This window comes from Zingiber officinale, chromosome 9B, assembly GCF_018446385.1.
Source record: "Zingiber officinale cultivar Zhangliang chromosome 9B, Zo_v1.1, whole genome shotgun sequence".
Lineage (NCBI taxonomy): Eukaryota > Viridiplantae > Streptophyta > Magnoliopsida > Zingiberales > Zingiberaceae > Zingiber > Zingiber officinale.
In genome coordinates this window covers 6,944,941-6,972,066 of record NC_056003.1, presented here as the reverse complement: position 1 = coordinate 6,972,066, position 27,126 = coordinate 6,944,941, and the positions used below count along the sequence as shown (strand labels likewise).

At 37.0% G+C, this 27,126-nt stretch overlaps 1 protein-coding gene across 2 annotated transcripts; it reads right to left on the bottom strand.

Annotated features, from left to right (window-relative positions):
- Nucleotides 1-1,718: 1,718 nt before the first annotated feature.
- Nucleotides 1,719-27,126, bottom strand: LOC122025729 (3-oxoacyl-[acyl-carrier-protein] synthase II, chloroplastic-like). 2 transcript variants are annotated; one of them, XM_042584589.1, is made up of 14 exons: nt 26,642-27,126; nt 25,767-25,972; nt 25,409-25,612; nt 25,088-25,198; nt 24,903-24,998; nt 24,778-24,823; nt 24,617-24,696; nt 22,861-22,929; nt 22,685-22,769; nt 22,441-22,595; nt 22,265-22,345; nt 3,619-3,678; nt 2,130-2,242; nt 1,719-1,977 (listed from the first exon to the last, which is right to left on the bottom strand). In XM_042584589.1, exons 1-14 carry the CDS (start codon nt 26,958-26,960, stop codon nt 1,920-1,922), a joined length of 1,683 nt encoding a protein of 560 aa, XP_042440523.1. In that variant the 5' UTR covers nt 26,961-27,126; the 3' UTR covers nt 1,719-1,919. The 2 variants fall into 2 exon arrangements, with proteins under 2 accessions (XP_042440523.1, XP_042440524.1); XM_042584590.1 differs by having other exon boundaries at nt 2,089-2,242; nt 26,642-27,125.

The window sequence follows — 27,126 nt, the reverse complement described above, 5'->3', positions numbered from 1 at the left end:
ACAATTCTTAGAGCTTCTCATAGAACTAGGCGTGTTCATGGACAAGAACGAACACACTTATGAGAACTGAGTTGTATCAAGGAGAGTCTTGGGGTGAGATTTGTCACTGCTTACACGGACAGCAGTATAGTTCGAGGACATCGTGTCTACTATCAGCCAGTAAGCAACCAAATCTTCACAAGGAAAAGTTCAAAGGGTAAAACCTACCTATCCTATACTTAACTCAACTGCTGAATGCTATCACATACCCTATCTCTATTCATCTGGGGGATTGTTGAATATAAGTGAATGGAGAAGAGGTGCAAGAGGAAAGAGATTCCATTGTGAATGAGACTTTAGTCTCACATTGAGAGTTTCATGGCATGATAGTTGGTTTATATCGATTCACATGTATTGAGGATGTGAACAAATGCATAAGGAGAGGCTCTCTCTCACACATGGGTGCGCAGGGGGTGCAAATCCAGAGCCCGGATTGCACTGAACCATGTCGACTAGTGTGCTGGAACGACCTGTGCGCGCCGAATGCCGGATTAGTCGGGGCAAAATTCGCCCAAGTGGAACAACAAACGTTTTGCCACGTAAACCTTTCGCTGATGTAACGAATGCATTAAGTTTGAAATTAATGCAGAATCTAAACGTTCGAGTAATAATGAGTGAAACAATAGACGTTTCACTGCTCGGCTAGTAATTGTCATTAATCGACCATTAACGCTGTCATTGATCTGAACTCCTATATAAGGAGGTTGCGATCACAGACAGAGAACACACACGCAGCGAAGCAAGCAAAAGTTATCCACCTCATTCCCCTCCTCTGTCGTGTTATTCCTACTCGACAAAGTGCTCGTGATAGTGATCGGGTGTCACTCAGTTCGCCGTGACCACTAGTGCTTGGTGGGGATCACGGTCAAACCGTTATATCCTGAGAAACAGACGATCCGAGTAAGCCTCGAAGCACAACCGGAGGTGGGCGTCAATCTGTTTCAAGGAAACTGCGACTCTCGTAGACCTCAGTCAGTTTTCCGGATCGGTCTCTTCATCCGCCCGGTCGGCCTGTGTACTCGCCCGGTCTGCCTTTCGCCAGATCTGTCAAGACCTGCTCTGTCAAGACTTGCTCTGTCAAGACTTGCTTTGTCAAGACCTGCTCTGCCAAGACTGCTCTGTCAAGACCTGCTCTGTCAAAACTTGCTCTGTCAAGACTACTCTGTCAAAACTACTCTGTCAAGACTTGATCTGTCAAGACTGCTCTGTCAAGACTGTTCTGTCAAGACCTGCTCTATCAAGATTACTCTGTCAAGACTGCTCTGTCAAGACCGCTCTGCAGACCTACTCAAGTCGCTCTGTAACACAGACCTATAGCTCGGCTATCTACCCACTCGGCGACTAAGTCCGCTCTTCTGTACATAACAAAAAACAGCCCCTGCTGACAGCCTGAGATCATCCACTCAGGTCATCTCTATTGTAAATTGAATTTAAATTCTGTATAATTTTAAAATTCAACTAACTCTCCAAAATTTCTGGTAACATATTGTTTGGTCCAAGAGTATTCACTTCCTATTTTGTTTTAGAATGCTTAACTTTGCCATTGTAAAAAGCTTGATCCATAAATCAAATATATTTTGTTTAGAACAGCATAGTGGACACTAATTCATCACCTATTCAGAGCAACACAACATTGACTGCTAGTCCAAAGTAAAATGTCAGCAGTGCTCCAAGCGGCGTGAACAAAGCAATTTCAGAATTTTTGCATATACAAACTAAATAAACGTGCTTGCATTTTACTGGGGCATGATCTGTAGGGGAAAGTTCTTTAGAACAGCATAGTGGACACTAATTCATCACCTATTCAGAGCATCACAACATTGACTGCTAGTCCAAAGTAAAATGTCAGCAGTGCTCCAAGCGGCGTGAACAAAGCAATTTCAGAATTTTTGCATATACAAACTAAATAAACGTGCTTGCATTTTACTGGGGCATGATCTGTAGGGGAAAGATGAATAATCACCCAGCATATATTAATTCAGAACAATATCAAAACTGAAAATGGACCTACGGTACAGAGACTCTGATTAGTAATCAGACGATACTAACCGCCTTTTGCCAACATGTGTTTTAAGGCAAGGTTTGATTACTTGTAAGGTGCGAACAGGATGGATGAGTTGTGGCCGCCGAAGCCGAAGGAATTAGATAGTGCTACCTTCACATCTAATCTCTCCTTTTCTTGACCCACTAGCAAACTTGCATCCTGAATTTAACAAAAGAAATTCCACATATAAGTCTATAATAGTATTGATTGATAACATATTTTTTGAGGCACTACAGATTAGTATCACATCTACTCTATAAAGCATATTGAATACCTATTTTGATCCTTTACACGGGGTGTATTCTACAAAGGTCCCTACGGAGAGACCTTTCACAGGATATCAAATAGATGGTCTTTAATTATCTGGAATATAAAACTAAGTATGGGTTAATATATAGTTTCAAATAGATCTCTATTTATAAATAAAACCAGGTTTCCACAGGGAAGCCTAAATGGATAAGTCCAATGTCCACATGTCTAGTTGCCACAGTCGGCTACTACAAACACCGTCGTCATTCATCAACCACCCGAAACCATTGAGCACACATATTATCACATATGCAAAGCCCTAGTCACTGCTCCCCTCATCCTTTGCCCCAAATTGCCCCTTCCGCTACTCCCATTGCAATCAAGGGCACCAAGGACCAAGGTTGTTTTTTGTGTCTTAAGGAGTGGTGCACCCTTAGGGAGGAGATGCGGGGGACAAAGAGGCGGGAGAGGAGAAAGGGAGAGGAAGGTGAGAACAATGTGTTGAAGATGACCGAGATTTGCATTTCCACACGAATCTCTTAGAGGAACCAGTGGTAGTCACCATAAAAGTAGGAAGGGATAACAAGGTACAAGATCATGACCTCACTATGGGCAATTGTTCGTCAAGAATTGTTCGAAATGCATGGTGTGATGCATAGACACACCAAGGAACTCGAGGTTAATACTAAAGAGGATGTGGCCCGTAACCCCCAACCAAACAACTTCAACGGAGAAGTGGGAGATGGGGAAGTTGACGACGGTGGTGCCAAAGGGGGTGGCATAGTATATGTGCGTAAACAGTGGGCGATGTGCACAGAGTTGTGAATCAGCTTGGATTATTCTGTTGGGAAGTTTGAAGGTTGATTATCGTTCAATATAGGAAGGAGGGGCGGGGCGTGAACCAATTGACGGTGACAAGGATGTATCGGCAGAGGAAACAGACGAAATCCTGGATATCATCTAGCATTCTAAAATCAGCCAGCAAAAGGATCTTGGAGTAGGTGGCCAGATCAATGACCTAGTCGTGGATCTCAATGTTTTAACAATCTTAGGTTTTAAAATTGTCCTGTTTTTTTGCTAGCAAAGAATCTGACCATATCCACTTCACGTCCAGCATAGGGGTTATACTAGGTGACAACTGGCCACACCCACATGGATGTTAGGCAATCACTTTAATGGAGAGATAGAACAGAGTAATGGCTAATACTATACTATACTTTAACTCGAAACTATTATGATTGGAAATCCAGATAAGTTTCGAATTTAAAATATTAAAGAGGATATACCACAGTTTTCTCAGGATTATCCAGATTGATATTGGGATGGATCCAACCTGTCCGAATAGCCTGCAAAATCACCAAAAACCCAAAAATAAATAAATAAATAGCAGCAAGAAAGGCATAGAGGCATCATATATTTATCTATCTGTTCAGATGCCAAGCACATTTCTGAAGAAAAGAAACGACAGGACATATTTCTGAAAAAAAAAATAGAATAGCACAAGCCACTAAAATGACATGTTTTTCTTTAATTTTTTAAGGACAGTGTCATATGAACCTGCGTGGGAAAAAGTTGCTTTTTATAACTCACAACGAAGGTCATCGGATTTGCACATGTATCCAATGTGATAATATCACGATCTTCTGCAGTCTGAGCACTAAGCTAAATAATAATTACATAAAATACCTTAAGTTGAGGAATTCTGAGTGTCCACGTCTGAAGTTTGCTACTACAAATTAAGTGAAGAGTTAATACTATAAGAAAGACAATGAAAATGCAACTACAGGCAATCCTCCAAAAATAACCAGCTGTCCAATAGGAACAAATTGTGGCATCTAAAGTTGTTAATGTGTCTGGGCTGACACAAGTAGAGCCTGCTCAAACTACGACTGACTTGATTTCAACTATGTCAGGAGATCCAATGCGGAAAATGCCCAGTGAAATTAGCGGGGCACAGAGTCAATTGGTAGGCTCTGCTATTGTATAGCCCGTACTATGAGGCAGCCATTTTGTATTTATGTGGAAATATGCAAATATACAAATAAAAGCACTAAAACAGAAAGAACCTCAGAGAAAACACTCAATGTATATTCCTTTTTATATTCAATGACTTAATACATGCTCATATATTTATAGTTATTAGTTTATAAGAGATAAAGATGAAATATACGATAAGATAAGATATGATAAGATATGGTAAGATAAGATATGATAATATAGTAAGATAAGATATGATAAGATAGTAAAATAAAACATGATATTTTCTACTCCCGTCAAGCTGGATGGCATATGTTATACATCCCAAGCTTGCCTATTAACCAGTCAAAAATAGGGAGAGCTTTTGTAAGAATGTCTGCAACCTATTGTGTGGTAGGTACCTAGATGCCACAATTCTGTGAACTTTAAGGTATGCCTTGAGTTAGTACTAATCATCCACTGTGGGCATCTATAGTGGATGCCTATAAAGTTTCGAGAAATTTAAATAAATTAAAATTAGATGACTTATTTTGTGAACTTAGAACTCTACGAACAAACTAACTCAAAACAGATGGAGAAAGGTGTGACTTTTCTTGCAGGTTCATCACAGGAAGACAAATCCAAGAAGACAAAGAGGAAGAAGACATTCCAAGCCACCTGGGACGAATCTTCCTCAGAAGAATCGGACACCAAAGATCGAAAGCAAGCAATCTACCTCGCGCTTATGGCAATCGGACCCGAGTCCGAAAGTGAGTCAAATCAAGACGACGAGTCCAAACATAAGTCAAGCCATGAGTCCATACTGGTTTATAAAGGTTCCAATGAGGTATACCTAAATTTGTCTGCTAACTTTTTCAAAATTATTACATGCATGAATAGGAAATTGTCTAGATATGAAAAATAAAATGAAACACTCCTTAAGGAAAATCAATACCGTAAGGAACAAGTTATAATTCCCAAACAAGAAACACTAACTCAACTCAAGTCAAAAACCTTGAGGAAGAAAACTCCAACCTAGAAACTGAAGTAATTAATCTAAAAGACCTACTAGAAAAATTCACAACCATATATGATACTCGAATCGCAACAAGTTATATACTTACTACAAATCCGGACTCAAGTCCAGCTCAACAAACAAAACTTTTCTCACTAATAAGCCAAAATAAAAATTAAACTAAAGTTTAGGTGCCAAAAGCTTGTCTAACCAAGCAAATAAGACCAAACCAATATTATATACTTAAAAATAAAATACACTACCTAAAAACAAAACAAGATAAACCTAATAACTCAGATCCAAAAATAAACTACAAACTCAAATCTAACTTAAGCTCTAACAAATCAAATCCAAACTTAAGTTACACATTTAAATCTAATAAATCAAATCCAAACTTAAACTATAATCAAGTCTACTACAACTACAAAACAAATCGACATAAACCTAAACTTAAAACAAACGTTAGTTCAATAATTCAGGGGAGGCACCAAATTAGTTGACACCTTCAAAACAATAGTCTACCCAGTTGAGTAAATAGGTTTAGACTATAAAGAAAATTTAACTCTTATTCAACCATAGTACCACGGTGGGGGCGAGATAATAGTATGTTAAGAAAACTTGATCTAGGGAGTAGTGTGGTAAGACATACCCTTCTTAGTCTACTTAGTTAAGTGAAACTAACCAAAACTACCTCGTCACATCCTAAACTAATTAGACCAGGATTTTTCAGTAAGTTAATTAAATGAATAATTTCATTAAAAGACTTTGTCTTAAAAAGTGGTCGTTGCTTCAATACCTAAGAAGACCCTTGTGCCTCGCCACTACCTGGAAGCTAATTTTTGAAATGTAAATTTAATTGACTGAATCTAAATTTATAACTAATCATCTCACAAAATTATAGGATACCCTTAGTTGAAAACATAAGTTGAGTGAGATGAATAAGGGTTAATTTAAACTTTAAAATTTTATTAACTTCAAGATTAAATAAATTAAACTTTTGAATTAAATTAATTAAAATTTTCTAAAAATCATTTTAAAATTCTTTCAAAATTTTCTCTTAAAAATTATTTTAAAAACCCTTTAAAAATTATTTTAAAAACCCTTTAAAAATTATTTTAAAAAAAACCTTTAAAAAATTATTTTACCCTTTTAAAAATTATTTTTTTAAAAAAAACCTTTAAAAAATCATTTTCAAAGCCCTTTAAAAAATTATTTTAAAGCCCTTTCAAAAATTATTTTAAATCCTTTTAAAAATCATTTTAAGATCCTTTAAAAAAAAATTTAATCAAATCCTAAATTAATTAAACTTCAATTAAAACTTAAAAATGAAGTAAATTAAAATTAAATTAAATTAAATTAAATCCTAAATAATTAATTAATTAATTAATCTGAAATTCAATAATTATTAATCTTAATTTACTATATCTATCTTAATCAATTCTAACTAACTCAATTAAATCTAAAATAATTTAATTAAAGATTAATAATTCAATAATTATTAATCAATTCACCTAAATCTTAATTAATAACTAATCATTATCAAGCCAAAATAAATAATTAATTAAATAATCCTAATTTAATCATTCTGAAAATTAATTAATCACAATTAATTATTAAAACGTAACCTTTAATTTAACTTAAATTAAAATTTAATTAAAAGTTTAATTTAAATTAAGACTTAAATTAAACTCAACTTAATTCAACTAAAATTAATTAAAAAATAATTTAAGTTAATTAACTCTAAACAAATAAGTACTAAATTATTGAATTGAGTTACGTAAATAATAGTTAATTAATATTGATAATAATCAATCCAACTTAATTTTAAGTAAACTATCAATCCAAAAATAACCTTATTTGTTAATCCGAATTAAATGAACTTAATATGAACTTAAACTTATTCTTAACTTAATTGATAAAACATTAGTAACCAATTATTTCATTTAGCTTGAAATTTAATGCTAATTTAATTAACTCAATCCGAGATTAATTTTTCAGGAATAATTGATTAATGATTAATTTAAATAATTTTATATCTATTACAATTAGAATTAGAATGGATGAAGAGAAAATATTAGCTTTTCAACATAATATATTTTCTGAAAATTAGTATTTCCAACACTAGTCCCTTAGACACTTAGGTAGAGCTCCTTGTAGATAACAAGGGTAACTAGAGGTGTCAGGTTAATGGGAAGTGTCAATTTAAGGAGAATGAAGTGTTCTGAAAATATATTGAGCAGGTTAATTAATATACCTTAAACAAACCCAAAACTTAGTATCAAATTAAGGGGAAGAAAATGTTTTAAAAATATGTTGAGAAAGTTAACTAAGTGTCAACTAAAAGGGGAGAATATATTTGAAAACTATTTGTTTAGAAAAATATTTTTCTAAGCAAATAATCCTCTTATCTGAAAATTCTTATCAAATTTGTTTGTTAAAATTTTTCTACTTGAAAACCATTTGCTTAGAAAAAATTTTCAAAATTCAAACTTTTAAAATTCCCTTAAAATTACTTATTCTAAAAATGCTTTGAAATTCGTGTAACAAAATATTTTGAAAATCTTATCTTCAAAAGGGCTGAAAATTTATATTTATTGAAAAACTTTATTTTGAAAGAAATTAAAAATATTTTGAAAATATCTTTGGGAATTTTGAAAAATATATTGAAAATATTTTTCCTTAAAACCACTTTTGCAAAGTTAAACATTGAAAATTCATTTGAAAAATTGTTTACAAGATTTATATGCCAAATTTTCAATACTTATTTATAAATTTTTAACATATTTGCAAAACTATATATTACACTCAACTCTCTTATTGGTTTTCTGAATGTAACACTTAAACTTTACTTTAATTCTTTTTTATATATAACAAAAGGAGAGAGTAAGGGTAAGGCTTAAAGTTAAGAAAATCAAATTATATATTTCTTATAACACATAATCTTTTACTTAGGGTTTAGGACTTAATGTATATTTTTTAGGACTTAATGCATAGTCTTTTACTTAGCCAAAAATGACTTTATTTTCCTAACTTTAACCTAAGTTGACATTACATCAAAAAATAGGAGATTGTTTGTGCGGGCTGAACTAATAATCAAACTCAGATTTTTTATATATGACAAAGGTTAAAGTTAGATTATATTATTATCTAATCCTTTTACCAAGTTTGTAGGATATGAACTTGATGGGTCTAGAGGACCGAAACACCAAGCTAAAGCCTAGCTAGGTTGATAGCTGGCATGAAGTCTAGATTGGTTGAGATTTGGCAAGAGGAAGACTAGTTGGGTTGATAACTGACTAAAGTCTAGATTGGTTGAGATCTGATAGGAAGTCCTAGTAGATCAAGGGACTTGACATCAATGAAGTATGCGATTAGTAAGTGGAGGTAAGCAACTGGAGGAGAGATCTAGTGAGAACGCATTCCCAATTGAGGGAACAGTAGGCGTCGGTCCGACCTACGATTTTAGCGAAACTCAAAGTCAAGATCAAACAGTTCGGAGACCGTCAAATATATTGCTCTTGTTATGCTAACTTTATGATACAGGAAAGCAAAAGGCTGAAAAAATGGTTTCAGACGTCCGAAGGTGGTCCAGGCGCCCGAGCAAGGGGTGAAGCTAACGAGCGACCAACTGACATGGCAGACGCTAAGTGGACAGCATACGTCAGGGTCTAGACGCCCGGACCGGTCCAGGCGCCTGGAGATGGATAAAAGTTTCGGAGATAAACTTTCGATGAGGTGCAACCACATCAACACTTCAGGTGCCCAGGGGTGACCTATAAAAAGGATTTCGACTAGCAACTCCAGCATAATATTCGCTCCGACTTTCGTTCTTACGTGCTGCTCTGACAACCGATGATCAAACAATTGTGTTTATACTTCTTTCTTGGTAACATTTATTTTATAGTTCGTGTACTCAAATTTAATAACCCTATTGTCGAACTGATAGTGATTGCCCAACGAAAGCACTCAACGAGTGCAAGTCTTGGAGTAAGAGTTGTCAAAGGCTCCAAACCAAGTAAAAATACTTGTATTACCGCTTGTTCTTTATTCTTTCTTCTTTCTCTTTTCCGCTGCGTTTGTTTTAACTCATTATAATTGAAAAAGCGGTAAACGCTATTCAACCCCTCTAGCGTCTTTTCAATCCTACACAACAGACTGCTTCTTACTTCGCCAAGTGATCATATTTCTAAAAGAATAATAACCCGAAGTAGATCTCTGATCATTCAGACACCCCGCCCAATCAGCATCAACAAATACTTCAAGATTTCTTGTGGTGTTTTTCTTGAACATTAACCCTCTGCCAGGAGTTTCCTTTAGATACTTCAAAATTCTGTTTGCAGCATTCAAATGACATTGATATGGTGCGTGCATAAATTGGCTAAGACAACTCACCGGAAATGCGATGTCAGGTCTGGTGTGTGCAAGATAAATCAATCTGCCAACGAGTCGTTGAAACATGCCACGATCTACTGGTGAATCTTCTAGATGAGTCTCAAGCTTTATATTTGGATCCATGGGAGTATCAACTGATTTACATCCCATTAACCCAGTGTCTCTTAGCAAGTCAAGAATATATTTTCATTGTGAGATGAACATTCCTTCCTTGCTTCGAGCAACTTCCATTCCAAGGAAAAATTGTAGTTTCCCAAGATCCTTCATTTCAAATGTTGTTGCAATATGTTTCTTGATCCTTTCTATCTCTTGAAGATTATTCCCAGTGATTATAATGTCGTCTACATAAACAATCAATATGGCAATCTTATCCTTTACTCTATGGTGAAATAGAGTATGGTCAGTGTGAGTTTGTTGTAATCGAACTGTTTAACCATCTTGGCAAACCTGTCAAACCAAGCCTTAGGAGACTGTTTTAGAGAGCCTTCTTTAGACGACAAGCTGAGACTTCTTTATTCTTGTTGAACCCAGGTGGCAGATTCCTGTACACCTCTTCCGCTAGATCACCAGAAAGGCATTCTTAACGTCCAGTTGGTGAAGTGGCCAATCTAAGTTTGCTGCAAGAGATAGCAATACCCGAATAATGTTAATCTTTGCCACAGAGCGAAAGTCTCTTGATAGTCAATTCCGTAAGTTTGAGTATACTCCTTGCCACGAAACGGGCTTTGTATCTTTCAACCAAACCATCGCTTTTGCACTTAATCGTGAAGACCTATTTGCAGCCAACCGGGTCCTTTCCTGCTGGTTCATTAACTATGTTCCCTGTACCATTTTTTTCTAAGGCTTTGATCTCTTCATGGACCGTTGTATGCCAATGTTTGTGTTGAAGAGCCTCGTCAATATTGGTCGGTACTGTTGTTTTTGAGAGATTGGTTACCAAAGCACGCATATATCTAGATAGATGAGAGTATCCTAAAAAAATCTGAGATAAGATGTCAAGTGCACAGACAGGTACCTTTGCGAAGTGTGAGTGGTATATCCAATTATGGCAACTTAGTATCATTAGGAACAGAACTTGAGCCAAACAAGTGAGGCACTGGAGATATCAGATCAATTAAGATGTTCCCAATTAGTTAGAGAAATATGAGGTAGGGTCAGAGACTCCCCCTGGTAGAAGACTTCGAATAAAAGGATTGATGTTCAAAAAAGGTGACATCTCTAAAATATTTTCTTTTTGAAGGAGAATAACATCTATAACCTTTTTTGGTGGAAGAGTATCCTACAAAAACGCTCTTATGACTTCTAGGATCTAACTTAGACCTAAGATGATTATGAATATGAATGAAAACCGAGCATCCAAATATGCGTAAAGGAAGATCGGAAAAGATATGAGATTTTAGAAAACATTCTTGAAGAGTGAAAATCGGGATTTTAAATTTTAACACCCAATATGGTAATTAATTTATCAAATAGCAAGCAATTCAAATAGCATCATGCGTTTATGTAAATTGCAAGAAAAAGTAGTGTGTGAGCAACTTCTAAAAGATGACGAACTTTTCTTTTAGATACACCATTTTGTTGTGGTGTATCGACACAAGAGCTTTGATGAATAATACCCCCTTTTTGAAAAAAAATATTTAGTGAGGAATTAATATATTTGGTTCCATTAGCAGTTCGAAAAACTTGGATACGAGAGTTAAATTGCGTGAGAATCATATTATAAAATTGCTCAAATACATGTGCAACTTCAGATTTTTCACTTAAAAAAAATATCCAACAAGCACAAGAATGATCATCAATAAAGGAAATAAACCACTTTTTATTTGAAATTGAAGAAATTCATGAAGGACCCCATAGGTCAAGGGAAAAAGGTTTTGAAGCGTGATATGAATGAATGGAAAAAGGAACCCTAGTGTGTTTAGCTCAAGATTTAAAATTTCAACCCGTGCCGAGATTTCGATCTTGGACCGGAACGATACGATTTCAATACCGTATCGTGTCGTACCGATATAGTTTCGATATTTTTTAAATATAAAATATATTAATTAAAAACTAAAATATTTAACATAAATATTTAAAAAAATAAATAATATAAAAAATAATCTTTTAAAAAAGGAAAAGAATACGGTACCGATATAGTTTCGATATTTTTTTAAATATAAAATATATTAATTAAAAACTAAAATATTTAACATAAATATTTAAAAAATAAACAATATAAAAAATAATCTTAAAAAAAAGGAAAAGATATGAAAATAGATAAATAAATAAATAAATATATTATAATTTTTAAATTAAAATAAATGAAATATAAATTAATTAGATAATTTTATTAGGGTTTAATAAAGTCTCTTTAGATTATCTCCATCATAGCTAGGAGTTGATTAAAATAATTAACCTAAGTTTAATTTTAAAAAATCTAAAATCCGACACCACTCACGAGCCCGCACGACTGCGGCATTGTCGCGAGATTGCACAACCAGCCATGGCCGCGGGGATTGCGTGATTCCTTTGGTGCGACCGCGTTGGCCGTGCGACCCCTTTGCAACGACCGCAAGGTTGCACGATGCCTCCGCGGCGGTAGCGAAAGGATTATGCAACCCCTCCACTATTATTGCAGGGTCAAGCGACCCCTTCGCTGTGACCACACAGTCGCACAACACGTCGCACCTGTCGCGGGTCTGGTGTCGGGGTCGTGTCGGTGCCGGTCATCGAGCGGAACGAGAATGTTTCGCCCGTTTCGACCGTCTCGGCACGACACTTTAAACCATGGTTTAGCTAATTGATAGATTTCACACACGAAGTGATTCGAAGAAAGAAACAATGAAGGAAATAAGCGACACCTATAAGAGAAACTAGGATGGCCAAGGTGGTGATGGAGTAGTTTTATTTGGTGGTGGTGATGGGAAGAGATTGAACCACGAACAACTTGACAACAACGTGCTTGAGAGTTAGCACATAGAAAGTAGTGCAATCCAACCACCTCAGCAGCATGCCCAATCGTCCTCCCCTAATCCCGAGTTTTTGGAAAAAAATAATTAGTCACACAATCAGAATCCCGAGTCAGTTTACTAATTGAGAGCAAGTTATATGACAACTTAGGAACAAATCAAACTTTATGCAGCAAAAGATTGGGACTAAGAGTCACAGTTCAAATTCCCACTACTGGTGAAACAGATCTAACCGCCAAAGTAACAGTACGAGTACCAGAATATCGATTGTATGAAGAAAAAATAGTACGAGCACCCGACATATGCACCAGAATCAATAATCCAAGATTCACCCAATGTGGCTGACTCATTCATAGTAGAGGAGGAAATATCGTGAGCCATCAAGGATGTAGAGGATGAGAACATTTGACCAGTCTGATCAAGTTGGGTCTGAGTGAAAGTCAAAGATGAGGAGGACGCTGCATCGGATTTGCCTGCAGTCGGAGGCTTGGATACATCACTCTTGCATTGGTTGGTGGGACCCAATCTACAGGTTTGTTGTGAAGCTAGCAGGTTTCTTTGGTGTGGTGGGGATGGTTACAATGATCACACCAAAGAGACTTGCAAGTGTCATGAGAGTTCGAGTACCGAGCAACCATGGCAGAGGCATCGGAGTTAATGGATGAAGCAAAGGCCATAGAGGAGCCACCAAGCATGATGCGGCAGCGTTGTTCTTCACGACGAACCTCTGAAAAATAGCATCAAGACTCGGGAGCGGTTTAATGCTTAAGATGTGACCACGAGCATCATCGAGAATAGGATTGAGTCCGCTCAAAAAATCATAGGTTCGTTCTTTTGCAAGTAATTTGCGATAGATCTTGTTGTTGGCGGTGTCAGTCCAGGCTCACTGAGTAAAGAGATCAAGTTCCTGCCAGAGTTTGGTTAGAGAACTAAAATATTGAGTGATTGTACTGTCATCTTGACGCAGATTTATGAAACGATGTCGCAGATCGAACATTTGTGAAGAGCCCTCCAAATCTGAATAGGCAAAGGTGACTGCGTCCCATATTGCTTTCGCAGTCTGGTAGATGAGATAAATCTCAGCAATGGCATCATCCATCGAGTGTAGGAGCCACGACATTACCACGGAGTTCTGGATGTCCCAATTAGCAAAGGAAGGGTCGGTTGAAGATGGCTTGGGAATAGGACCATTAAGATAGCTGGCCCTTCCCTCGAATGATAAGTTGGATGGATCTAGACCATTGAAGGTAATTCTAGCCAGAGAGCTTAAAGCTAGTGATTTAGAAGGGTAAAGAATTATCAGAAGCAGTGGGAACAAATAAAGGGTTTGATTGACCAGCGTTTGAAGACATGTTAGAATCATTCATCCCACTCACTCCCAAAAACCGAGTTTCCTCAGCAAAAGAATGTTTTTATCACTCTGATACCATAAAAGCACTAAAACAGAAAGAAACTCAAAGAAAACACTGCAATGCATATTCCTTTTTGTGTATATTCAATGAATTAATAAGGCTCATATATTTATAGTTATAAGTTTACAAGAGATAAAGAAGAAATATACAATTAAGACATGGTATGCCAAGATATGATAATATAGTAAGATGAGATATGACAAGATATGATAAGATAGTAAAGATAAGATATGATATTCTACAACAAATTTTAGTGGCAATCTGAAATTCCAAACATTAATATACTATGGCATACCAGAATTCCAACTTTAGAGGAACACTAAATTAACTGAGGGCAAACATTAAAAAAAATCTATTTTTTTTAAAGTATGATTTTGTTTTAGCATATGATATAAAGGTGTAGGTACGACCCCTCCCGGCCTCCCCTTATATACATGTGCACAAGGTGGGAAGCTAAACAAAACTTGTTTCCATCATCAAATTTAGCTTTCCCTTCAGTTGCTATTGTTTGGAACTACACAACATTTTGTAGTGGCTTATAACTTATTAGCTCTCTTTCTAAATGGCTAACAGAGGTCCGTAGCTGAGCTTCTTCCTTCTGCAACACCTGACTTTCTTCTTTGAGAGAGTAGAAATATTTTATTGAAACCTTTGATAGTAAAGAGACTATCATAAATTACTCCAAGGTTATTTGCTAACTCCGAGACTTTGGGTTTTGTTGTTTTAGCAAGATCTAGGTATTCAAGGTTTACGGTTCGGGACTTGTTGTCTCATTCTCTTATATTTTGCTCAAATCTTTCAGACATAGGCGATACATCAGATATGCATACTTATAGCTTAGGAATTCATAAAACTTTCATGCTCACCTAACTGGTAACGGCTCCGTCTGGAGGCTTATGCACACGGCAGTCTTTTGCATTCAGTTAACAAATTCGGTCGCCTTATCGTATGTCTACCGATATATATCCCTAGTCCTCAAGGAGTAACCTCTATTAAGGCCTTCAGGCTTACCGTCTTACACACTTACTAGCCTTGCGAGATTCCGGACCAAGGATGTTTGACGAGTCTCCACCTTTCAGCCCTTGCGATTAACTCCTTGTGAATAAGTGTGAGCTTGAATGCAAACCAGATCTATTGGTCTTTTAGCCATATGTCAGCTGGCGATAAAGCTAAGCCATATCTAAACTCAATCCAAATGATCTTTGCAATGATTGAGAACACAATCCATATTTTTAGACACGTTAGAAGCATTTAGTACAGTTAAATATTCAATACTAACTCAGGAGTTTATATTATTTGTTTTTTCATACAACCATAATTAAAATTCTGAGTTAAATTATGTTAATCAATTTAGCCCACAAAACTTTCTTTAGAAATTAAGAAGGATTTGTTTGTTTATTCTTCTAAAATACTTTGTCATGGTTGCTTAAGCAACGCAAATGCTAATGACGTAGAAAGAATGGCTTTGGCCCAACCAACTGTAGTTAGCCTACTCATAAAAGTACTTTCTCATACTTGATATATTTATAAGAGTCATAAGGTGGTTTAAAATCCATCAAAATTTAAAAGATTTTTTGATAACTAGTAAAAATCATAAAGGTTAAGGGACTCACTTGAAAAGTTCCCCAGTTCCTACCCTATGAACTGTTCAACAAGTGATAGATCTTATCCCTAATTTGTAATTATTAAATTTTACACACTACCGCATGAGAAGAGGAGCCTTGGCGCAACGGTAAAGTTGTTGCCATGTGACCAAAAGGTCACGGGTTCGAATCCTAGAAACAACCTCTTGCAAAAAAGTAAGGTAAGGCTACGTACAATGGATCCTCCCCCGGGACCTCGCATGGCGGGAGCTTCGTGCACTGGGCTGCCCTTTTACACACTACCGCATGAGCCCCAATAATGGCTAAAATAAATAGGCAAATCGAAGCAAAGTTTTATTAGTGAGAGTACAAGTACTTGTGTCATTCTCACATTATTGAAATGCCTCTTAGGGAATGTGTGTCTACTGTCTATTCGACTCTTAGTGAATGTGTATCAATATCATACCATCAACAAGATTGCCATGAGCTATAGCATGCATTAAGTATAGGTTCTCATATCTAGACTAAACAATATTGTAGAAGCATAGTTGTTCGCTAACTTTATTAGTGGGAGGAGTCCTTGAATCATTTTCACATTAGTGACATTAAAAAAATAACTCCAACGGAATGTGTTGGTAATCATACCATCAACAATATTGCCATCAAGTATAGGCTTCTCATATCTAGACTCAATAATATACTTAATTGTAGGAGCACAGTGGTTCTCTAAGTTCGACTTGCATAGTGTAACACCAAAGTGGGATTAGGATAGAAGATAAATGGAAGATCTTCTTTAAGACACAAAATGGGTTAAATGAATAGTTACTCATGTCCTTTAAATTTTTTGAACAACCCAATCGTGTGTGATTAATCGTGTCCCAAGACCTTTTATATGGAAGTAATTGTTGGTGCAGCGGTGTCGACAAGAAGGGAGGGGTGAATTTCCTGCAAATAAAAAATACCCTCCTCAAGACTTTCAACTCAAAAATAATAGCAACAATAAAATAAAGTAAAATGACATAAAAGAAAAAGAGACTCAGCGAGTTGACTTGGTTACAATCAAGAAAGTTGTTAATCCAAGACGGTTGAACAGGCGCACTAAGAAAGTCTCCTTCTCTGAAGGCGAAGAAGCCTTTTACACACTAAAAGCTCTTATAAGTTGCTAGGAATTGAATACTGAGTTGATTAATTAATTCCTAGGTCCAGGGGTCCTTTTATAGCCTCCTGGAAACTCTATCTCTAAGGTTGAGGTTGCCTCCAAAGACCATCCGAGGTGCCTCCAATGTGAAGACCGGATAGAGTTCTATCCGATTGCAAACGGTCACATAGACTGTGTCTGAGGCGCCTCACATGCTCTTGAAGGCGCCTCGGACAAGTTGAGGGCGCCTTCAGCACTTGTTGAAGGCGCCTTCAGCACTTGTTGAAGGCGCCTTCAGCACTTGTTGAAGGTGCCTTCAGCACTTATTGAAAGCGCCTCTAGCTAGCTACTTTAGCTCCTTTTGACTTCTTTTCTCCTTCCGAAGCTCCGATTGATTGGGTGATTGCGGCCAACCGAAATAGGGCTCACCCGAACCCAATTTCCGGCCTTCTCCTCAAGCAGGCTTCCGTTCCGACTTCTCATCCCTCGAACGCCGCGCACGTTCTTCTCGTCCACTAGTGTACTTTTCCGCAGCTCTCTCGTCCTTCGGACGCACCGAGCCCGTCGACTCCCTTCATGTGTCGTCCTTCTCGCTAGCTGCGTCTTCCGCTCGACTTCCTGCGCTCCTAAGCTCCTGCACACTTAGACACAAGGATCAAATAACAAGCAGGACCTAACCTAACTTGGTTGATCACATCAAAACAACCACGGGACCCAACAATCTCCCCCTTTTTGATGTGCATCAACACAAATTCAAGTTAGGGAAACAAACAGACAAATAGTAATTTTAAATACATTACCAACCTAACATTTTAAGCAATAAGGTTGCAATAAAATAATTTGCAACATTAAGTTAAAAAACATTTTTTTAAAATGTTAACTTCCCTCAAACTCCCCCTAAACTTGTACCTATTTCTCCCTCTTTGATCATAGCAAAAAGAATGAGGTAAGACAATTTTATGAGAAAAAGGTAAATACACATTTCTAATTTCAAAAGAAATTTTAACCAAAAAAATGTTATTTGAGAATCTTTCTTTTAAAATGTTTGAAAAACTTTTTAAAACATTATCTAATTCTAATTTTAAATGTTTTACCAGAAAGTTGATTAAACATTTTATTTCAATATTTTGGCTTCCATGTCGTGGCGAGGCACTAGGCCTTTTTGGTTATTGGAGCAACAACCACTTCCTTAGACAAAGCCTCATAAAGAAACTCACTGTTTAATTTTCTCGCTGAAAGCTCTAACTTATAAAATTTTAATCTAGCAAAGATTTTGGAACCCAGTATAGGTTCCTTCCTACTGGATTATATAAGAACTTAGGGGGTACATAATTTCTGGGAATTTGTCTAAGTTGTCCCTGATGTTTTCTAATATACCAATTCAGTTTTCCATAAATTTTAAGTTTTAATTTTGGAAATTTATTTGAGCATTCATTATTTTTTAATTTTTCAATTTGCATTTTCAAACTGTCATTCTTTGATTTAAGTTGTTAAATAACTCTAAGGGGCATGATTTTTCTAATTTCAATTTCAATTCAGCATTTTCTTTTTCTAATTTTGCTAGATCTTTCGTAAACACCTTGATAAATTAAAAAGACTGAGTAGGGGTGAGAGCACGTACCTTACTTACCTCACTTGGTGATGCTCCCCCTTCATCGTCGCTTTCCTCTTCTGATTCTCCCACTTGATCTATGCTCATCTCTGATCCCGAGTCATCTTCAAAGAGATGGTTGGCTATTAGTGCTACTCCTGAGAAGTTTCGGCTTCTGACTCGGAGGATGAAGAATCATCCTATGTAGCCTTCGGACTCTTGCATTTGGAGGACTTTGGTCTTTGAGACTTCTCCTTAACCCTTTTCTTTAACTTTGGGCAGTCATCCTTGATGTGTCCTTCCTCGTTGCAGTTGTAGCATCGGTCCGTCCTTCTGTTGCGTTGATGTTCCCATACTGTGATTTGAATTTGTTAGTCTTAATGAACTTATTTAATTTCCTTACCAACAGTGTTGCTTCAGTTTCATCGATCGACGCTTCTGAGTCAGGATCGTCTTTTTCGGCTTGTAGTGCAACATTAAGATTTGGCTTCTCTACTTGCTTAGGCTCTGCAATTCGAGACTCGTGAAGTTCAAATGTAGAAAATAAACTTTCTAAAGTACTTACCTCAAAGTCTTTAGAGATGTAGTAAGCATCTACTAAGACGCCCACTCTGGAGTTCTTGGGAATGCGTTGAGCGCATACCGGATAGAATCTCGATTCGTTACCGATTCTCCAAGATTGGTCAGTTGAGTTATCAGCTCCTTTATTCTTGCTTGGAGTTGCACTACCTTCTCGCCATTGTTCATCTGGAGATTTGTCAACTGGGTCCGGAGAATGTCGCGCCTTGCTAACTTCGCTTCTGAGGTGCCTTTGTGGAGCTCCAGAAATTTTTCCCAGAGGTCTTTGGCGGAGTCGTAGCTTCCGATCCAACTTACCTCCTGGTGCGGCAGAACGCTGAGCAAGCGGAACTCAGCCTTTCCGTTAGCCACGAAATCAGCTTGCTCCTTCGTCCAGTTGTATTCTTCCTTGTCTTTAGGGGCTGCAAAACCGTATTTCATAATAAGAAGAATATCAAATTCGGTTTTAAAGAATACCTCCATTCGGCGTTTCCACGTCGTGAAATCTTCGTCGAATTTCGAGGGATGAATGCTTGTTCCGGCCATCTTTGTGCTTCAGTCGGCGGTTAGTCCTTCTGAGGCTGTCGGGCTCTAATACCACTTGTTGGTGCAACGGTGCCGGCAAGAGGGGAGGGGTGAATTGCCTGCAAATAAAGAATACCCTCCTCAAGACTTTCAACTCAAAAATAATAGCAACAATAAAATAAAGTAAATGACAGAAAAGAAAAAGAGACTCAGCGAGTTGACTTGGTTACAACCAAGAAGGTTGTTAATCCAAGGCGGTTGAACAGGCGCACTAAGAAAGTCTCCTTCTCTGAAGGCGGAGAAGCCTTTTACACACTAAAAGCTCTTACAAGTTGCTAGGAATTAAATACTGAGTTAATTAATTAATTCCTAGGTCCAGGGGTCCTTTTATAGCCCCTGGAAACTCTATCTCTAAGGTTGAGGGCGCCTCCAAAGACCATCTGAGGCGCCTCCAATGTGAAGACCGGATAGAGTTCTATCCGATTGCAAACGGTCACGTAGACGGTGTCTGAGGCACCTCACATGCTCTTGAAGGCGCCTCGGACAAGTTGAGGGCGCCTTCAACGTAATGAAGGCGCCTCCAGCACTGCAGTCAGCGCAGGCGCCTTCAACACTTGTTGAAGGCGCCTCCAGCTAGCTTTTTTAGCTCCTTTTGACTTCTTTTCTCCTTCCGAAGCTCCGATTGATTGGGTGATTGCGGCCAACCAAAATAGGGCTCACCTGAACCCAATTTCCGGCCTTCTCCTCGAGCACGTTCTTCTCGTCCACCAGTGTACTCTTCCGTAGCTCTCTCGTCCTTCGGACGCACCGACCCCTTCGGCTCCCTTCCCGTGTCGTCCTTCTAGCTAGTTGCGTCTTCCGCTCGACTTCCTGCGCTCCTAAACTCCTGCACACTTAGACACAGGGATCAAATAACAAGCAGGAACTAACCTAACTTGGTTGATCACATCAAAACAACCACGGGGCCCAACAATAATCAGTAATCTACTTTAATAACCAATTAATATACAACAAGACCCACAACACCCACTTAGAGTACATTCAAATCCTTGAGACCCTTCAAGTTGAAAATTTATACATTGATCCAAAGAAATGCTAATTTTACCCTATTCGAGCCACTTGAGATATTTTGTGATACATTCAGAGTAAGGATAGGAGTACCTTAAGCCACGAAGTGCTTTCTTTAGTGAATAACTAGAGATTAGAATGTTATTCTACTTGTGACAATTTTACACAATTATCCACATGCATTGAGGTATTCACGGTACTATTTTCTGCCACATGAATTCATACTACACTCTAACCACAAGGTGCTTAGTTTTGTCCAATAACAAAAGAAGTTGAACACTAAATACATTAGGTGATTAAGTATAATTTTCTCTTAAAGTGCAGACCTTGAGGGGTATGCTTTTATCTTAAAATGTCAGAAGGGATAACAAATTGTTATGTACTAAGAGGAGTTATAGTCACCATAGAATACAGAAACCTAAATTGGGTTTATTGCCTCAAGGATGAACATGTCCTGATTTAGAGTTGAAACTTTTTAGGAAGTTAAGAGGGGAACTATCATAATTGGGTTGACTTTGTGATTAGAGACAACTATCTATTTTAGAATACACATTTGTGTATGCCTCAAACGTCTCATAAGGACTTTCTAGTATGAGAATTAAATGCAACTAGACACAGATGGTCTTGTGAGACGGTTAAAGCTAAAACATAGGTTTTTGCATGTTGCCCACTCCCCATGACCTCTAGAAAGATATTAAAGGACTTTGTTTCTGGATTCTCTGCGCTGATTAGATTCATGAGTCCATCTTAGTGGTGGTCGTAGATAAATTCTCCAAAATAGCTAACAGCATTCCATGTAACAAAATAAACAACGTATATCATATGACCAAGTTATTCCTTACGGAAATTATTAAATTGCATGGGTTACCCGCATCATAATGCTGTCAAGTTTATTAGTTACTTTTAAAAATCCCAATATAAATTGCTTGGTACCCATCCCAAAGTTGCATCGACATTTCATCTCTAAACTGACAGATAAATAGAGGCAGTCAACTGAAGCTTGAGATACTTGCCTAGAAGCCTAATGAGAGAAAAATCAGAGATTTAAGATTCTATTTTATTCATGCTGAATTTGCCTATAATAATTCCATTAGTTAATCTATATGCAGATGTCCTTTTGAAATCATTTATGGTCTATAGCTTGGTAACCCATTGATTTGATTCTTCTATCTGACACTTTCTACTCATAGTCAATTGAGAGTTTTGTTGAGAATATTTTATTAAGCACATTCAAGAAATTCAGGCTAGTATTAAGAGAAAATTTTCACTAAGCAATGAAACATACAAAATACTCATTGATACATTTTCTATTGCGAGAAAAATTGACACTAATGCTAATATTATCGATTTGCCAATTGAATTAAACATTAATAAAATTTTCAATGTGAAGGATTTGTCTGTTGATTTGCTAACAAATCATGCTCCTAGAACTTTGATACCTACTACAAGTTCTTGGTGCTTTGACCAACCACTATGCACTTATGTTAGGTGCCACTAAGTTTGATCTATGATTTGAAATTTCATAGTGTGCAGGATGGAACTGTCAAAACATATCGTTCCAATAAATTGCTGAAACTCAATAAATTTCTTGCTTCGTTGCCATTCAATGAGGTTTTGATGGAGGAGAATGAATATAGTAGATGAATTTAGAAATTAATTTTAGGGTTAATTTAAATTCAATATTTTTATAGTTGTAAATTAGGCTAGGTTCTTTAAATATCATCAGGAAAGCTTGAAATTTACCTGTACAACAGCAACTGCTTCCACTGCACCAGCAGCACCCAACAGGTGACCAGTCATGGACTTTGTTGAGTTCACTCTCAACTGCAATTTCAATAATTCATGCATGATTTTTATCACACCTTACAGATCTTGCCAAAATAACTAATAAGAGCTTGATATTCTTTTAAATCACACACCTTAGGGTTCTTGCCAAAGCAACGAATAAGAGCTTCAAATTCTTTTAAATCACCAGCTGGTGTCGATGTTGCATGAGCATTTATGTAGTTAACATCTTCTCTGGATATTCCTGATTCTGATAGTGCCTTCTCTATGCACAGCACAATACCCGTACCTGATTTAACATAGGATCATTAGAATGTTTTAAAAAACACTAGAGGCATCATGCCATGTTTGCATTTTGAAAATAAATATGTAAGTTACCTTCAGGATGTGGCTCTGTCATGTGGTAAGCATCACAAGTGAAGCTTCCACCTAAGAACTCAGCATAGATTTTTGCTCTTCTTTGCTGCAAGATGAAAGGAAATATAAATAAAAACAGCTGCAAGAAAAGAGATGGAATTATGAATTAGAAAATACAAATGAATCATCCTTCTAACCTTAGCATGGTCTAGTTCTTCCAAAAGTAGCACACCAGCCCCTTCCCCCATAACAAATCCATCACGGTCCTTAACCATTAGTAAACAAGAAAAAAGAATTAGGTCTACCTTGGTCAAACCAGGATATTTATTTTGTTAGAATACCAAGCATATGGATGTTTTGATTTATCAATTTATCAGAACATTCTCAGACTAAACTGCAATAATACGTATGAAATTTCAAACTGAAATTAAACCGAACCCAATAAACTTTTAAATCAAAGTGAACCAATCAATATATTTTCAATGTGAATCAAACTAAATTGAAATCTGCAAATTATAAAACTGGGCTGAACCAAATCTTAAATCGAAATTAATAAGCTTATAAAGAAAACTGAATCGATTGATAAACTTCTAATCAAAATGAACAAAACCAACCAATATATCAAATTTAATGCATATATATATAACAATCCAGTTTATCTTTTTATTGTTATCCCAAGACAAAATCATAAAAAAAAATGATTGTAAAAAACCAAAATTTTAGTATCACACCCTTTGTATTTATAAGTGTATCTTTAAGTTTTTTTAAAATCATTATAGGGCATATGCTCTACCATGGCTGTGTTTGGTTTTGTCTATGGGGTTCATGCAAAACAAATAAGCCAAAGTTCATAAATATACAATATTATATACTTCATTAGAAAATTCTAATATTGTTTGTTTAGTAGATGATTTGTTGTCTAGTTCAACAAAATATTTGTACATAAACATTTACACTCATCTAATCCTCCTATATACTTTGATCAATAGATGATGTGTGTAAAAATACAATCCGAGAGAAAATAGGTGTCTCTAAGAGTGATTGAGAATATTTCTCCCAAGTATTTGTGGTCTCTACTTCAACATCACTCTTCAAATATCCTACTATTCAAATATCCCAAATCTCACAATGAAATATCTCACCAACCAAATATTTATGGGTCTCACCCATCAAATATCTCTCTCTCAAATATCCCCAACTTCACAATTAAATATCTCACCTTTTGGTTCAAAAATATTAATTAAATTTAAAAAAGTTCAAAAACATTAATTAAATTTTTAAAAAATGAAAAGAAATGGTAGCCCACCTTTTGGTGGGCCCCACAAAAGAGAAATCAACGGGCACAAACTTGTGCCCGGTGATTTTTAATTCTCCTAAAAATATCCCCTCCAATGAAGGATATTTGAGAGGGGGGATATTTGGAGAAATATCCCCTCCAAATATCCTCCGTTGGAGATGCTCTAATAGATGAGAACAAAAGAAAATAGCCTGAGCTGATAATGGACATATTTAATTTTTTAAAATATTTATATAGTTGATTTTATAATTAGAGTGGAAGATTTAGAAGTAGAGAAAGAAAAAAAAAACTTAGTTCAATGTAATAGGCATTCATTTAATTGATTTGAGTATTACTACTAGTGTTGCATAAAGCTCAATGGATGAATAAGATCCACTTCACATAGTCAACAAATAATTGGGGCATGCACAACTCTATTCTGAATAAAGCTACATGAAAAAAAATATTGAAGTACAGTATTAAAACATTATTAGTTTACATACTGCAGCCATATCACAACAAGAACAGTTTATGGGTGTGTAAAAAAGAAGAATAGGAGTGAAACACCAAAACACGATCAAGACCCAATAAAGTGGCAAGCAAAAGTTACCCAGGATCTAAGTTTCTGGTTTAGGGAAAATTCAAAGAAAGAAAGAGAACTAGTAACATAAACATACAACATCCCATGGGCGTGATGCTTTGGTCGGATCAGTATTTCTTTGAGAAAGTGCTCTACATGCTACAAAACCACCTACTCCTGCAACAACATGAGCATGCATATAGCTAAGTGTGTTGAATATAACCAGAAAAGAAGTTGGCTTAGGATGAGCTGTCGCACCAATAGGTATGATGGCAGAATCAGATCCACCACAAAGCATCACATCCTGCAATATATAGAAAGCAGGAATATGAACACGAACTTTAAACTTTGTTAATAAACAATGGTAGAAATGGGAGACTTACTGCTTCACCTCTTATAATATGATTTGCTGCATTTAGAATACAGAAGTTGCTAGTCGCACAAGCAGTTGAAATTGAATAATTAGGACCCATCCAACCCTAAGTATAAGAAACACAGGGAGGTCAATTAGAAGTATTAGACATATTTCTAGACATTTTCCATTTCAAACAAGGATAACTGGCCAAACCAGATCCATCGCAAGCATAGCAGATCCCATATTTGTAGTTGCAAAAGGTACACAGAATGGATTCATCTTCTTGTATGAAACTCTCAAAGCCTCGATTGCATCATTAAAAACCTGAAATTTGAAATGCAGGATATGATTTTTAAGGAAAAATTATGTAAATGCCATAAACAGCACAGAATACTGTTTAAGGGTACAGCTGGCATCAATAATTTCTTATGGACATTAGTAAGTGATAAAAGATGGGGTTTCTCCTTCTCAGAGGTATGCTAAGGAAGCCATGGGACTTCTCATTCTGAGATATATGCTAAGGAAGATACATACTTTCATTCCACCCATTGCAGACCCAATCAGCACACCGCATCTTGTTTTCTCAAACTGGCTCATGACTTCTTCTGTGACTCCACCATCCTCTAGTGCCTTTTTCCCTGCGGTAAGTAAATAGAGCATGAACTTATCCATCCTTCTTGAAAACTTAGGGGCTACCCACCCATCTGCAGAAAAAGATTTGATCTCCCCTGCAATTCTCTACAAAATAGTCTGTTATTAGAGACACTAACAATGCAGTCTGATATAAACCTTCACAGATTACTCAATTCTTGAAATAGCATCTTGAGATATTTTACTGCACTGTTTGTGTGATATGGAACTTTAAAAATTAATTGCGTAGATACAAAAATACCGTGGGATAATTAGAGCAATCAAACGTCTCAATCTCACTTATGCCACTAATGCCTTCAAGAAGGTTATTGTAGAAGACGTCTGGATCATGGCCAAGAGGACTAACCACGCCCATACCTGTGACAACAACCTTTCTCTGTTTCATACGCTTACTTTTCTTCTCGCCAAGTTCTATAGTTGGTTCCAAGGCAACTGTCATTGCTTGTCCTGCAACATGGTTTGAATATATTAGTGACTATTGAAAATATGCACACTCATTGTTCCATCGATCAACAAGATTTGCCAATTAGGCAAATGACATACATTGGAATGGAGTTTGCCCTCTTCTAAAATAAAGTAACTTTGCCCATTGTAATAAAGCCACAATTCTGCATGTCTTTTGGAACAAAATCATGATAATAATCCATGAGCAAGTGCTGATACTGGAAGAACTATGAAATCTGAAAATCCTTAACGAACCTAATTGAGCATCCAGTTTAACATTCAAGTCTTAGTCTACTTATACAAATGTGCAAACAACTGAAAGAGAAACAATGCGCTTAAACCCAGCAAGGTTCACTTGCTCAGTTGCTTTACATGCCAAAAAAAAAAAAGAAGATCGTCCTCACTACTGATATCGTCCCTAGGTTAAAATGTAGCCAGGAGTTCCTCATCCAAGCAATGTCGCACCAAATCCTGTGCCCAAATCTCCATGTACATCAACCAATCACAAACCCAGATCCCATTAACAGCATTCTAGTGACTATCAACACGTATCTAACAAATTAAGAAGGTCAAGATTTATTATATGGGATAATAACAAACTACTAGATCGAGTATTGGACTTGAGTTAACATCAATCAAATAAATAAATCAGTGCTTGTCGGTTGCGAATACCAGATGCGGCGGGGTAGTGGGCGATCCTTCGCCACGTTCGGTTGGACACGGTCTTCAGAACCCCAAAGAAGAGAGGGCTGCAGCCATCGCGGCGGAGTTCTGCGACGCCGGAGGAGCGGAAGTCGCATACGCAGGGGTCGAAGGAAGTGGAGATGGACCGGATCTTGGATCGTCGGAGTATAGAAGGGGAGGATATCGGCGCCAGTCTCCTCCGGCAAGGCCTGGCGAGAAGGTCCTGGTCGCAGGCAGTGGCGGAGGACACCGACGCCGCTGCAGCGATCCAGGAGCCTAGGGGCAAGGCAATGGCCACGCCCGCCATTCCAGAGAGGCGACAATTTCGAGGGAGGGAGAGACGGAAACGATCGAGAAGTAGAAAACAGAAAAGAAGAGAGAAGATGGTTTAGCTTATATAGAGAGCAGGAGGGGCTGGGGATGACGGCGAAGGAGCGTACTCTCGTTGGCCAAGTGGAGGAGAGAGGAACAGT